This window comes from Microtus pennsylvanicus, chromosome 1 (genome assembly GCF_037038515.1).
Source record: "Microtus pennsylvanicus isolate mMicPen1 chromosome 1, mMicPen1.hap1, whole genome shotgun sequence".
In the NCBI taxonomy this organism is placed as follows: Eukaryota; Metazoa; Chordata; class Mammalia; order Rodentia; family Cricetidae; genus Microtus; species Microtus pennsylvanicus.
In genome coordinates this window covers 186,292,816-186,304,970 of record NC_134579.1, presented here as the reverse complement: position 1 = coordinate 186,304,970, position 12,155 = coordinate 186,292,816, and the positions used below count along the sequence as shown (strand labels likewise).

At 37.8% G+C, this 12,155-nt stretch overlaps 1 protein-coding gene across 3 annotated transcripts in view; it reads right to left on the bottom strand.

Annotated features, from left to right (window-relative positions):
- Window positions 1-10,248: 10,248 nt before the first annotated feature.
- Lama2 (laminin subunit alpha 2) overlaps window positions 10,249-12,155 on the bottom strand; it is a 579,970-nt gene continuing 578,063 nt past the window's right edge. For 2 of the 3 annotated variants that reach the window (XM_075946853.1, XM_075946864.1), the window contains 2 exons: window positions 11,667-11,889; window positions 10,249-10,618 (listed from right to left, as the gene is read on the bottom strand). In XM_075946853.1, coding sequence (XP_075802968.1) covers window positions 10,461-10,618; window positions 11,667-11,889 — 381 coding nt within the window. In that variant the 3' untranslated portion in view covers window positions 10,249-10,460. The remainder of the gene's footprint in view (window positions 10,619-11,666; window positions 11,890-12,155) is intronic. The other variant, XM_075946871.1, reaches the window with a different exon arrangement.

Below are 12,155 nucleotides of genomic sequence, written 5' to 3'. Positions count from 1 at the left end.
AAAAACCCAGGATAGCCAAAACAATGCTGTATAATAAAAGAACTTCTGGAGGCATCACAATTCTTAACTTCAAACTCTACTACAGAGCTACAGTACTGAAAACAGACAGGAGGACCAACGGAACCGAATCGAAGACCCAGATATTAACCCACACGCCTTTGAACACCTGATTTTTGACAAAGAAGCAAAAAGTATCAAAAGGAAAAAAGAAAGCATATTTAACAAATGGTGTTGGCATAACTGGATATCAACATGTTGAAGAATGAAAATAGATCCATATCTATCACTATGCACAAAACTATGCACAAGTCCAAATGGATTAAAGACATCAACATAAAGCCAGCCACACTGAACCTCATAGAAGAGAAAGTGGGAAGTACACTTGAATGTATTGGCACAGGAGACCACTTTCTAAATATTACCCCAGTAGCACAAACACTGAGAGAAACAATTACTAAGTGGGACCTCTTGAAACTGAAAAGCGTCTGTAAAGCAAAGGATATAGTCAACAAGACAAAACGACAGCCTACAAAATGGGAAAAGATTGTCACCAACCCCAAGTTCTGTGAAGAATCATGTTGGAATTTTGATGTGAATTGCATTGAATCTGTAGCTTGCTTTTGGTAGGATGGTCATTTTCACTAGATCAGTTCTACTCATGCATGAGCATGGGAGATCCTTCCATCTTTTGATACCTTTTTCAACTTCTTTCTTCAGTGTTTTGAAATTTTTAATCATACAAATCTTTCATTTGCTTTGTTAGAGATACCCTAAATTACTTATTTTTGGGGGTAGGCTATTGTTAAAGTATTGTTTCTCTGATCTTTGTTCAGTTCATTTGTCATTTGTATATAGGAATGGTACTGACTTTCATTTGTTAATTTTGTATCCATCTACTTTCTTGAAAATGTTAATCTTCTGTAGGTGATTTTCAGTAGAATTTTTAGGGTTATCCATGCAAACACAGTCATATCATCTCCAATTCGAGATACTTTGATGTCTTCCCTTTCTATTTGCATCTTCTTGATCTCCTTCTGTTGTCTCTCTAAGACTTCAAGTACTGTATTGAATAGATATGGAGAAAGAGGACTACCTTGTCTTGTTTGAGATTTTGGTGAAATCCTTTGAGTTTCTCTCTGTTCAGTTAATGTTGGCTGTGGGCTTGCTGTGAATTGCCTCTTATTTTTTTTTTAAATACCCCCTTTATATCCTTAGTACCTCCAGGATTTTTCATGAAGGATTGTTGGATTTTGTCAAAGACTTTTTCTTCATCTAATGAGACAATCATATGATTGTTGGCTTTCAGTCTGTTTATATGTTAGATTGCATTTATTGATTTATGTAAGTTAAACCATCCTTGCATCCTTGGAATGAAGGTTCATTGATCATGGTAGATGATCTTTTTTGTTGTGTTCTTGGATTCTACTTGAAAGTAATTTGTTGAGAATTTTTATGTCTATGGTCATAAGGGATATTGATCTAATATTCTTTTGGGTGGATGGTCTTTATATGCTTTAGGCATCAGGGAAACTGTGGCCTCTTAAAAATAATTGGGCAATGTTCTCTGTTTCTATTTTTGAAGAATAATTTCAAGAGTATTGGCATTAACTCTTCTTTGAAAGTGTGGTAGAATTTTGTACTTAAACCATTTGGCCTTGGCCTTTTTTGGTTGGTAGACTTTTAATTACTGCCTATATTTCACTAGGGATTATAGGTCTGTTTAAATTGCTTATTTGATCTTGATTTGATTTTAGTAAGTGGTATATATAGAGAAAATTATCTATTTCTGTTATATTTTCCAATCTGGGGAATACAGGCTTTTAAATTATGTCTTTATGATTCTCTGGATTTTCTTCGTATCTCTTTTATGTCCCCCATTAGTTCTGTAAAATTAAAACCATCTCTCTTTCAGCCCTCTTGTTATTTAGCTAAGGGTTTGTCAGTATTACTGATTTTCTCGAAGAACCAAATCTTTGTTTCATTGATATTTTTATTGTTTTTTAAAATTTGCTTCTTTCTACTTTAATGATTTTAGCTCTGAATTTAATTATTTCTTTCAATCTACTCTTTTTTGTATGTAATTGCTTCTTTTGGTTCTAGAGCTCTCAAGTATGCTAGTTACTAACACTAGATCTCTCCAATTTTTCTTTTTTTAGAATAACATTTTCTTTGACTGATATATCTGTTTCTTCTATTTTGTCTCTAATGCCTGAGATTCTCTCTTCCATCTGTTGTATTCTGTTCGTGAAGCTTGCCTCCGAGTTTGTTTTTTGAGTTTCTATGTTATCATTTCAGTTTTGCCTCACTTTGTGTTTTATTTATTTATTATGCTTCCAATTTCATGTCTTGAATTGTTTTCTTCATTTCATTCTACTGTTTGTGTTATCATTAATGGAGTAATTTATATCCCCTTTAAGGTCCTTGAGCATATTCACGATAACTATTTTAAAGTCCTTGTCTTGTGTTGCAGTTATATGCATTCCTCAGGGTCTATTGTAGTAGTTTTGCTGGGTGCTAGTGCAGACATATTATCTTGACTATTGTGTTCTTATCCTAGAATCTGTGCATCTGGATAGGGTTGGACTGATTTTAATTCTAGGTGATGATATCTGGTCTTGTCTTTGTCTGCTGGGTATTCCAATCCTTGGTTTCTGTTGCCCTTAAGTGGAAGTATTTTGTCTTGGAGCTGCTCATTCCCAGTAACTGGCAGCTCCCAAAGTAACTGACTCAGGGGCTAATATTACTTAAAAATGCTTGGCCAGTAACTCAGGCTTTTCATTAACTAGATCTTACATTTTAAGTTAATTAATATTCCCTATTTAATTCTGCCACATGCAAGTAACTTTTCTCAGTATAGCATGCCCATTTTGTTCTCTCTGGATCTGGCAGGCATCACTTCATTCTGCCCTTCTCTTTTCTGTCATCCTTAGTTTGGTGGCCATGCCTATACTTCCTGCCTGGCTACTGGCCAGTCACTGTTTTATTAAGCCAATTCAAGTAACAAATCTTTACAGTGTACAAGAGGATTATTCCACAGCAGTTGCCCGCTGTGGTTCTTAGAAGAATGTGTTGCCTTGAAGGAAATGCTTCTGAGATCCTGCCAGGTGTGGCCCCAGGAGGCTGCAGGTAGATCATGTTTCTAGATATTGGGAGCTGATACTTAGGAATATGGATGGTTTGGAAGAGGAAAGTTGAGAGGGTCCACAGGAGGACCAGATGGCAGAATATGCTTTCAGGATCTTTGCAGACCCCTGGGAATGGGGGAAAAGAGGAAATAGGGATCATATCAGGTGGCCTGCTACAAAGTTGGGAAAAGACTGGGTAACTGGAGCTAGAGGACTGAAAGGAGAATGTAGATACTCTACCTAATTCCCTGACCAGCAAGGCCATGAGTTTCCAGGTAGTGACTACAGAAATGGTAGCTATCACAAAGGAATGGGGCAATGGAGAAACAGTGTAGGAGACGATATGGGTTGCCTGCTGGAAATAGGTGAAGAGAGGAATTGGAGACCACAGCAACTAGTCTGCTATAGGATTGAAGATGAAATTGGGACATTGGAATTGTAGGAGAAGACCTCATCTGTTTTCTTGATGATAGCCATTCTGCCTGGGGTGAGATAAAATTTCAAAGTGTTTTAATTTACATTTCTCTGATAGCTAAAGATGTTGAATACTTCAGCTATTGTTCAGTTAATTGAACTATTTATTGACTGAATGGTTTTCTTTTCTTTTCTTTTTTTTTTTTTTTTGGATTTTTCAAGACAGGGTTTCTCCGTAGCTTTTGCTTCCTGTCCTGGAACTAGCTCTTGTAGACCAGGCTGGCCTCGAACTCACAGAGATCCGCCTGCCTCTGCCTGCCGAATGCTGGGATTAAAGGTGTGCACCACCACCACCCAGCTTGACTGAATGTTTTATATTTCTCCCAAAATAATCACACAGAAACAATATTATTTGCAATACTCTTTGGTCAGTAGTTTAAGCAATTTCTGGCTAAAACATATCTTAAATTAACCAATCTCCATTAATCTGTGTGTTGGCATGAGGCTATGGCTTACCGGGTAAAGTTCCGATGTCTGTCTCAGGCAGGGCTACATGGATTCTCCTTGACTCTGCCTTCTTTCTCCCAGAATTCAGTTTAGTTTTCTGTGCCTAGCTCTGTTTTACCCTATCACAGGCCCCAAACAGCTTCTTTATTGACCAATGGTATTCACAGCATATAGAAGGGAATCACATCATAGGGTCTATCTCCAAAATTAGTCATGTCTAGAGTTGGGCATTAGGGTTGCACATGGATTTTGTGAAAACACAGCTCCACCCTCTAATATTCCCATCTCACTAATGGGCAGAGATGACATTCCCACTTAGGTAACTGGTGCAAATGTTAAACAGTGTTAAACAGCCAGTCTTACCACTATCCAGATTCTAAAATAACGCCTCAGTTCAGCACCCAGGCTTGGTAGCCTTTTCCTTTGGGTGCCTTTTGGACAAGCAAATGAGGAAACTGGATTTGAATGTGTTCACATTATCTCTACTGACTAAACAGAAAAAAGTAAAAAGAAACAAGATAAGAAAACTTTTCCAGCACCATGACCTTTGCAGGCGGTTGTAAAAATGACTCCACACTTGCGAAACTTTACGATTTGTCTTGTATTTATGTTAATAATATTTATCTGTTTTATCCATAAATAAGTCCAATAAAATCTCCATAAAAATCAGAAGATTTCAATTTGTTAAAATGGTCTTTTCTTTTGTGAAGTAGAAAATCTAGAAGGGCTTTGTAGTTGGGGACAATAGACTAAATGAAAGTGGGAGAAAATAGTTACAATTTTTACAGCTGCTAATTGAAGCTCTGAGAGTTTGTCAGTGTGCTGGTGATTTGGGGTTGAGGTCTGTCTGCTCTTGTTTGTATTTTTCCGTTCTTGGTGCTTTTTACCATGGTAACTTCCATAAAAGATCCTCACAAATGTTTTTATTTTTTCTTTTAAAGTACCAAGCATCTTGAGAAAAGAAAGACTGACAATCTAGTAGGAGTGGATATCTGGAAAATAAATGAAGACTCTTCACCTTTCTTCATGATTGCTGATTATGACAGGGGGTGAGGAAATTGCTGAGAAGGACTGAAAGGAAAAAAAATTTAACTTATTTTGGGATAAATATTAATATGATGTTTGAGGTGAGAAATTAAAGTATGGTAGGGAAGCTTCTGTTTTTCATAAAATTTATTTTTGATTTTAAAATCTAGATAAGCTCTGCTCATGCATAGTCAAGGGTCTACCCTTTGGTATAAGGCTAGAATGAGAGAAATCTACCAAAAGACTGATAGAATGGATTTTTGCCTCAAACAACTTTTCTGGGACCACATTGGAAAATATTTCTAATGTGGGACTCTGAGCAGATTGTCACACTTCAGGATACCCTTCAGTTCCTCCTAATGAAATATGGAGATGGCAAGAGGCTTGAGATTTTCATTCTCCATCATACATTAGACTCAGTTGGAAACTTATGTGTGTGTGTGTGTGTGTGTGTGTGTGTGTGTGTGCAAGGACCCTACTAAGGGTTATTTTTAATTGGTATTGGACAAAATTCATATATAATTCTTTTGTTTGTTTGTGTACCTATGCAATTCTTAATGTCTGCTTGGAATCAGGAGGCACTGCATTCATCTCAAAGGACATTTTGAGCCCTCCCCTTCCATAGCACTTATCTAGAATTGACTTCGGCAGGACTTGCTTCTGATAGGAGTGTCAATCATACACCTTAGCTTTCCAATTTATGTATCATCCTGAGCAGAACTTGAGGAAAAAAATGGGACTTTTTTTAATTTAAGGAAAGCATCTTTATTCATGTTTATCTTGTCCAGTATCCAGAATAAACCTACTGCAGAAGTAATGGTTGCATTTTCAAGACACATTGAATTTCAAATAGTTTAATGGCTTAAAGGCTGATGTAGAAGCAACTAGATTCAATACAGATTTTTTTTTTATGTGTTTGGAATTAGCAAAGGTGATGATAATAGTAGAAATTTTAAATGTCTATAAAATTCAGTTGACGTGCAGGATAGTTGTAGTAGGGAGGCCACTTGTTCATTTCCCAGCTTCCCAGACTCCAGAAATAACCACACAGAAACTATATTAATTAAATCACTGCTTGGGCAATTACTTAAGTATATTGCTAACTAGCTTGTACATCTAGAATTAACTCATGTCCATTATTCTATATTTTATCAAGAGGCTCATGGCCTACTGGCAAGGTTTCAGCATGTCTGTCTCCCGTGGCGGCTTCATGGCTTCCTTTTGACTCTGATTCCTTTCTTCCAGAATTCAGTTTAGTTTTCTCTGACTAGCTCTACTCTATCCTATCACAGGTCTAAGACACTTTCTTTATTACCAATGGTATTCACAACATACAGAGGGGAATTTCACATCAGCTCCCTTTTTCTGTTTAAATAAGAAGGAAGGTTTTAACTTTAACATAGTAAAATTACATATAACAAAACAGGTATCAAGAAAGAATTACAGTTACAAAATTTATATCTACTTTATCTCTCATCATAACTAAGGAAAACTATAACTATATATTCTTCAATTCCATCAAAGACTGCAGAAGGATATAATATTACCTAAGTAAACAGGAAGTGCATTGTAAGCAACTTTCAAAATTCTAGAATTTACAGAGATATCTCATTGCTTGGACCCAAAGTTCTTCTGTACCATTGGGGCATCTATCTTCAGCCTACGGGCCCACAGTATCTAATAGATTTTTCCCCAAAGCAGGAAATTTCAAAGACAGTTCTGCCTATATTAGCAGTTGGTCACTTTTTTTCTGTATCCTCCAGAATGTCTCACAGACTCTTTCATAAAGCAGGAACCCTGAAGGACCGTCTCACCTGTAGGGAAGTTCAGCAGTCATTTCTCTGTGGGTCCTGAATGACCAGTTAACACATCACAGCAACAAGCAGTCCAGGCAAGAGCAGTTTCTTACACAAATGCCTAACAAACTCAATAACGAGCATCTTCGTTGCCCATCTTCCTCTTGGAATAACTTGGTGTTGCCAGGACAGATGTCTCACTGTCATGAAAAGGCCCAAGTTCTTAAAACATTTTAAATGCCATGTTCTGAAGTCTTTGAAAGGTTTGAAGAATGCCTATCCACTTGAAATACATCTCTGTACATTTAGAACACCTAACATGACTACAAGTTTAGCTATTATAGGTGATTCTCTATTAACCTGTATTTCTTAACTACACATTACATTTTTAAATGAGCTGCTCAAACACAATACCTTAAGAGCAGAAATATACATATAACAAAACTGACCTTAATTTGTATTAATAAACCAAGATCCATACCAATGCAAATCCCTATAGCAGATAGTTATTTCTTTTTTCTTTTTTTGACTTTACATATTTTTTAATTGTTTTTATTGAGCTATATTTTTTTCTGCTTCCCCCTTACTTCCTTACACCTCCCCTCCTACCATCTTCCATTGTTCCCATGCTCCCCTTTTACTCAGGAGGTCTTTCTTGTCTTTTTCTACTTCCCATGTACATTAGATCCATGTATGTCTATTTTAGGGTCCTCTTTGTTGTCTAGGTTCTCTGGGATTGTTGAATTGTAGGCCACTTTTTTTGTTTTATGTCTATAAGCGACTTATGAGTGAGTACATATGATATTTATCTTTCTGGGTCTGGGTTACCTCACTCAATATGATATTCTGTAGATCCATCCATTTGCCTGCAAATTTCAAGATGTAATTATTTTTTTCTGCTGTATAATACTCCATTGTGTATCCTTATTCATTCTTTGGTGGAGGGGCATTTAAGTTGTTTCCAGCTTCTGGCCACCGCAAACAATGCTGATGTGGACATAGTTGAACACATATCCTTATGGTATGATTGAGCATCCTTTGTGTTTTTGCCCCAAAATGGTATTGCTAAGTCTTGAGGAATGTTGTTTCCTAAGTTTTTGAGAAATCGCCATACTGAAATCTAAAGTGGTTATACCAGTTTGCACTCCCACCAGCAATGGAGGAGTGTTTCCCTTACCCCACATCTTCTCCAGCATAAGTTGTCATCAGTGTTTTTGATCTTGGCCATTCTTACAGATACAAGATGGAATCTCAGAGTTGTTTTTGATTTGCATTTCTCTGATGGCTAAAGATGTTGAACATTTTTAGACATTTTATATTCCTCTGTTGAGAGTTCTCTGTTTAGGTCTGTACCCCATTTTCTTTTATTGGATTATTTGTTTTTTTGATGACCAATTTCTTGAGTTCTTTGTATATTTTGGAGATTAGCCCCCTGTCTGATGTGAAGCTGGTGAAGAGCTTTTCCCATTCTATAAGCTACCGATTTGTCTTGCTGACTGTGTTCTTTGCTTTACAAAGCTTCTCAGTTTCAGGAGGTCCCATTTATTAATTGTTTCTCTCAGTGTCTGTGCTACGGGGGTTGTATTTAGGAAGCGGGTTCCTGTTTCAGTGCACTGCTTTCAAGTATACTTCCCACTTTCTCTTCTGAGGGTCAGTGTGGTTGGTTTTATATTGAGATCTTTGATCCATTTAGATTTGAGTTTTGTGAATAGTGATAGATATGGACCTATTTTTATTCTTATATATATATTGATATCCAGTTATGCCAGCACCACTTGTTGAACATGCTTTCTTTTTTCCATTTTATATTTTTTTCTTCTTTGTCAAAAATCAGATGTTCATAGGTTTGTGTGGAATGATATCTGGGTCTTCTATTCAGTTCCATTGGTCCTCCTGTCTGTTTTTATGCCAATACCAGGCTGTTTTTAGTACTGTAGCTCTGTAGTAGAGTGTGAAGTCAGGGACTGTGATGCCTCCAGAAGTTCCTTGGATAATTATTTCTTAATAGTGGTGATTTTCTTCAAGGGGAAGATTCCAAAAGCCCTCTGCTCTCGACTGAATGCTGTCTCACAAGAGGGTTTTTTCTTTTTTTCCTCCAAGGAAATAGATTTAAAACCCAAGCTTAAATTGAGAATTGCTTTCAATAGAATAGAAACATATGGACAAATTGTGCAGAACCACTGTCTAATGGTAAAATGCTAAGTGTACATTTGCCATCACAGAGATGGAAACAGCACCTTTGTTTCTCTAGTGGATAACACCATCCTAATCCATTACTCTCCTGATGCTCAAATTTCTTTAGTGGGGTGAGATTCCTGTTCTTTTACATCAGTGGTTCTCAACCCCTGGGTCATGATCTCTTCCACAGGGATTGCATATCGGATATCCCTCATATCTGATACTTACGTTACAATTCATCACAGTAGCAAAATTACAGTTTATAAAGTAGCAAGGAAATAATTTTATGGATGGGGGTAAGCACAGTATGAGGAACTGTATTAAAGGGTTACACCATTAGGAAGGTTGAGAACCACTGCTTTACATGTTCTGAATTATCAAATCACAGCCATTTCTTCTGAAGGTGGCAAATGAAATGTTTCCCTTTAAAACTTGATGAATAAAATCCAGGCTAGTCTTGGTTTCCATACCCCTTTGAAGATGACTGAACAGAAAAAAATACAGAGAAGAAAAAAGAAGCAACCCAGACGCTTGTTGTTTTGTTTTGTTTATAGGAAATGAGTTTGTTGGGTAATACTATGTGTCAGGAAGATTCAAGGGGAAATGTCTTTGAAGCTTCTGGTGCGTTGCCTCCTGATAAATACAAATGCTGTTTCCTCGCTTTCTCTCCATCTGAGTGTAGGTTGTGAACTCCCTCTTATTAACCTAGAGTCCACAATCTCACTACAGTACCAGAGGCTGTGAGCTTCATTGTCATTCTGCCGCTTGGCCCTGGCTTCTTTTCGAAGCCTATAAATCATTATCAAACAAGAAAATCAAGTAATTAAGCTCTCTGCCTTGAATCTGATCTATACTATCAACCTTCAGCATGAAAAGGTATTCACTCACAAGGCCACATAAATGCTCTAATAATGAACTTGGATTAGGGAAATGATTTGCTAATGCTTTTGCAAACACAGAGACTGAAGGGCCTGATTACCTCCCAAACACAAGTACAAAATCCACTTGTTTTCAGTGGCTTGAACACAAAGTCAAAGCCAACAGCCATGGAAGAGGATGAAAAAAAGTATTCATAGATGTTGCCTCTTTTTATAGTTGCCTCCACAAATTGTATTTTTAAAATGATGACTTCAGGGCATGTTGCAAATTTACTTTATGGTCAGTTGCCTTTCATCTTTAAAAAAATCACACAGAACATGCAATTATTTAGAATGAAATAATTGTTTTAATAATTATAAGTTTGAAAGAGAACTTGAGTTAAAGTTCAATCTGTGGTCTGAATTATCACCACCTGAAAACAGAAAGAATTCTATGTATGCGCACACATTAGTTTTATTACTATGCATAGGGAAGGATATTGTTTAACTTGATACACTCGCTTGATGGACCCTTTACGGGCTTGAACTTCTCTTTATTAGGTAGCTGGGCATGATACAGGTTGAACACCCCTCAGTTCCAGGGCCTTGGAGAAATTAACCTCCAGCGGCTTGCCAGTGCCTTTAGTGAGCCTCAGAGATCGGATGCAACCTCGGAACCGAATGTTGGTGGTCAGGCCAAACTGATTGAGGCCATCTGAAAAGACGGAACAAGAGATTTCAGGTTTGCCTTTTCTTCCTTACATGTGCTCGTGATTCAGTCCAGAAACCTTGTGCACACTAGACAGTCATTGTACCACTGGTCCAATCCCTACTCCCAGCCCCCACATGGGGGCCCCAATTGTCTGGAACTCCCCGACCCAGGAGATCTGATGCCATCTTTCTCTGGAACCAGGCATGTCCATGGTCCATAGACACACATGCAGGCCAAACATTAATGCCCATGAAATAAAATTTAAAAGAGAAAAATCGAAAGAAACCCTGGAAGGAGACACTGTCAATCTCCTCTGCTGTCCTTTGCTCTGTCTGCCTGTGCTAAATACTGTACTCTCTTCTTGCCTCCTAGGCAGAAGGGCTTTGTATAAGGGAGAACAAAAATTGTCTTTTCAAAATGATGACAGCTCATTTCAGGTGTCTGTATTGTCTGCACATTGGTCATGAGGAAGTAGTAGCTTCATTGCTCAGTTTGCCACTTTTGTTCATGGACTCTAGGTAACTATGCCATATTTAATGTGTTGAATAAGGTTTTTTTAAGTACAGATTTATTGCTTTGGTTTCTTTGCCATATAAATATAAACTCTATAATAACTTTTGTGGGAAATTAGCTACATTTAACCTGGAGAATTCTACAACTGGAGGAAATAAGTTCAGCAGAATTTTATGATTCCTCTGATACATTAATTTTAAAATCAGAAAAAAAAAAGCCCCACAATTCTGGCCTCAACTGCTATTAAATGCTTTATATATTTTATAAGGCAGATTCATTTCCTTTAGCTTTAGCCTCCCCTTGGATGAAACTTTGGGGGTGATTATGAAAATTTCAGCTCCATGTGGTTTAAATAAATGTCCTCTCATTTTACAGACTGGAAATTTGAGGCCAAATGTTATTTATGGGAGGATATTCTAAAGCTGGGGAGCAAGCACCCTTAAGTACACATTCTTGGACATGGCTCTCCAAACATAAATGTTTAAAACCACAAGCATAAGGAGCAAAGGACATGTTTGCTGGAGCAGCCAGCGCTCACCTGGGAACCCGCCAACAAAAACAGGGTCGTTTGTATCGGCCGATGTCGATGCCGAGTTTGGGCTCTGGGCATCCACCTGGTTTCCATCTACAACAAGCTCGAGGCGGTTTTTGATCTTCTTAGCAGTCACTTTATGCCACTGTCCATTGCACATATGGCCGGGGATCCCAGCATCATAGACGGCGGTGAATCGGCCAGCGCCGTTATCCACATGGAACAGAAGCTGGGAAGTAGGAAAATAAGCAGTCACAGGTGGCTTTAGCAGACGCGAGCTCCACAGCCCACACAGTGGAAATTAGAGTCTGGAGTGAACACAACTGAGGCCTTTTTAATTTTGTTTTTTAATCTGGACAAAAGTTGAGCCCGGAGAAAGAGCTCAGCGAGTAAAGTGCTTGACATGCACTTAAAACCACTTAGTTTATTTAGGTATTCGGTTCTGCTTCTCTGTTCATATGCTTACCCTTGCCTCTGAGTTCTTGGATGTTTTAC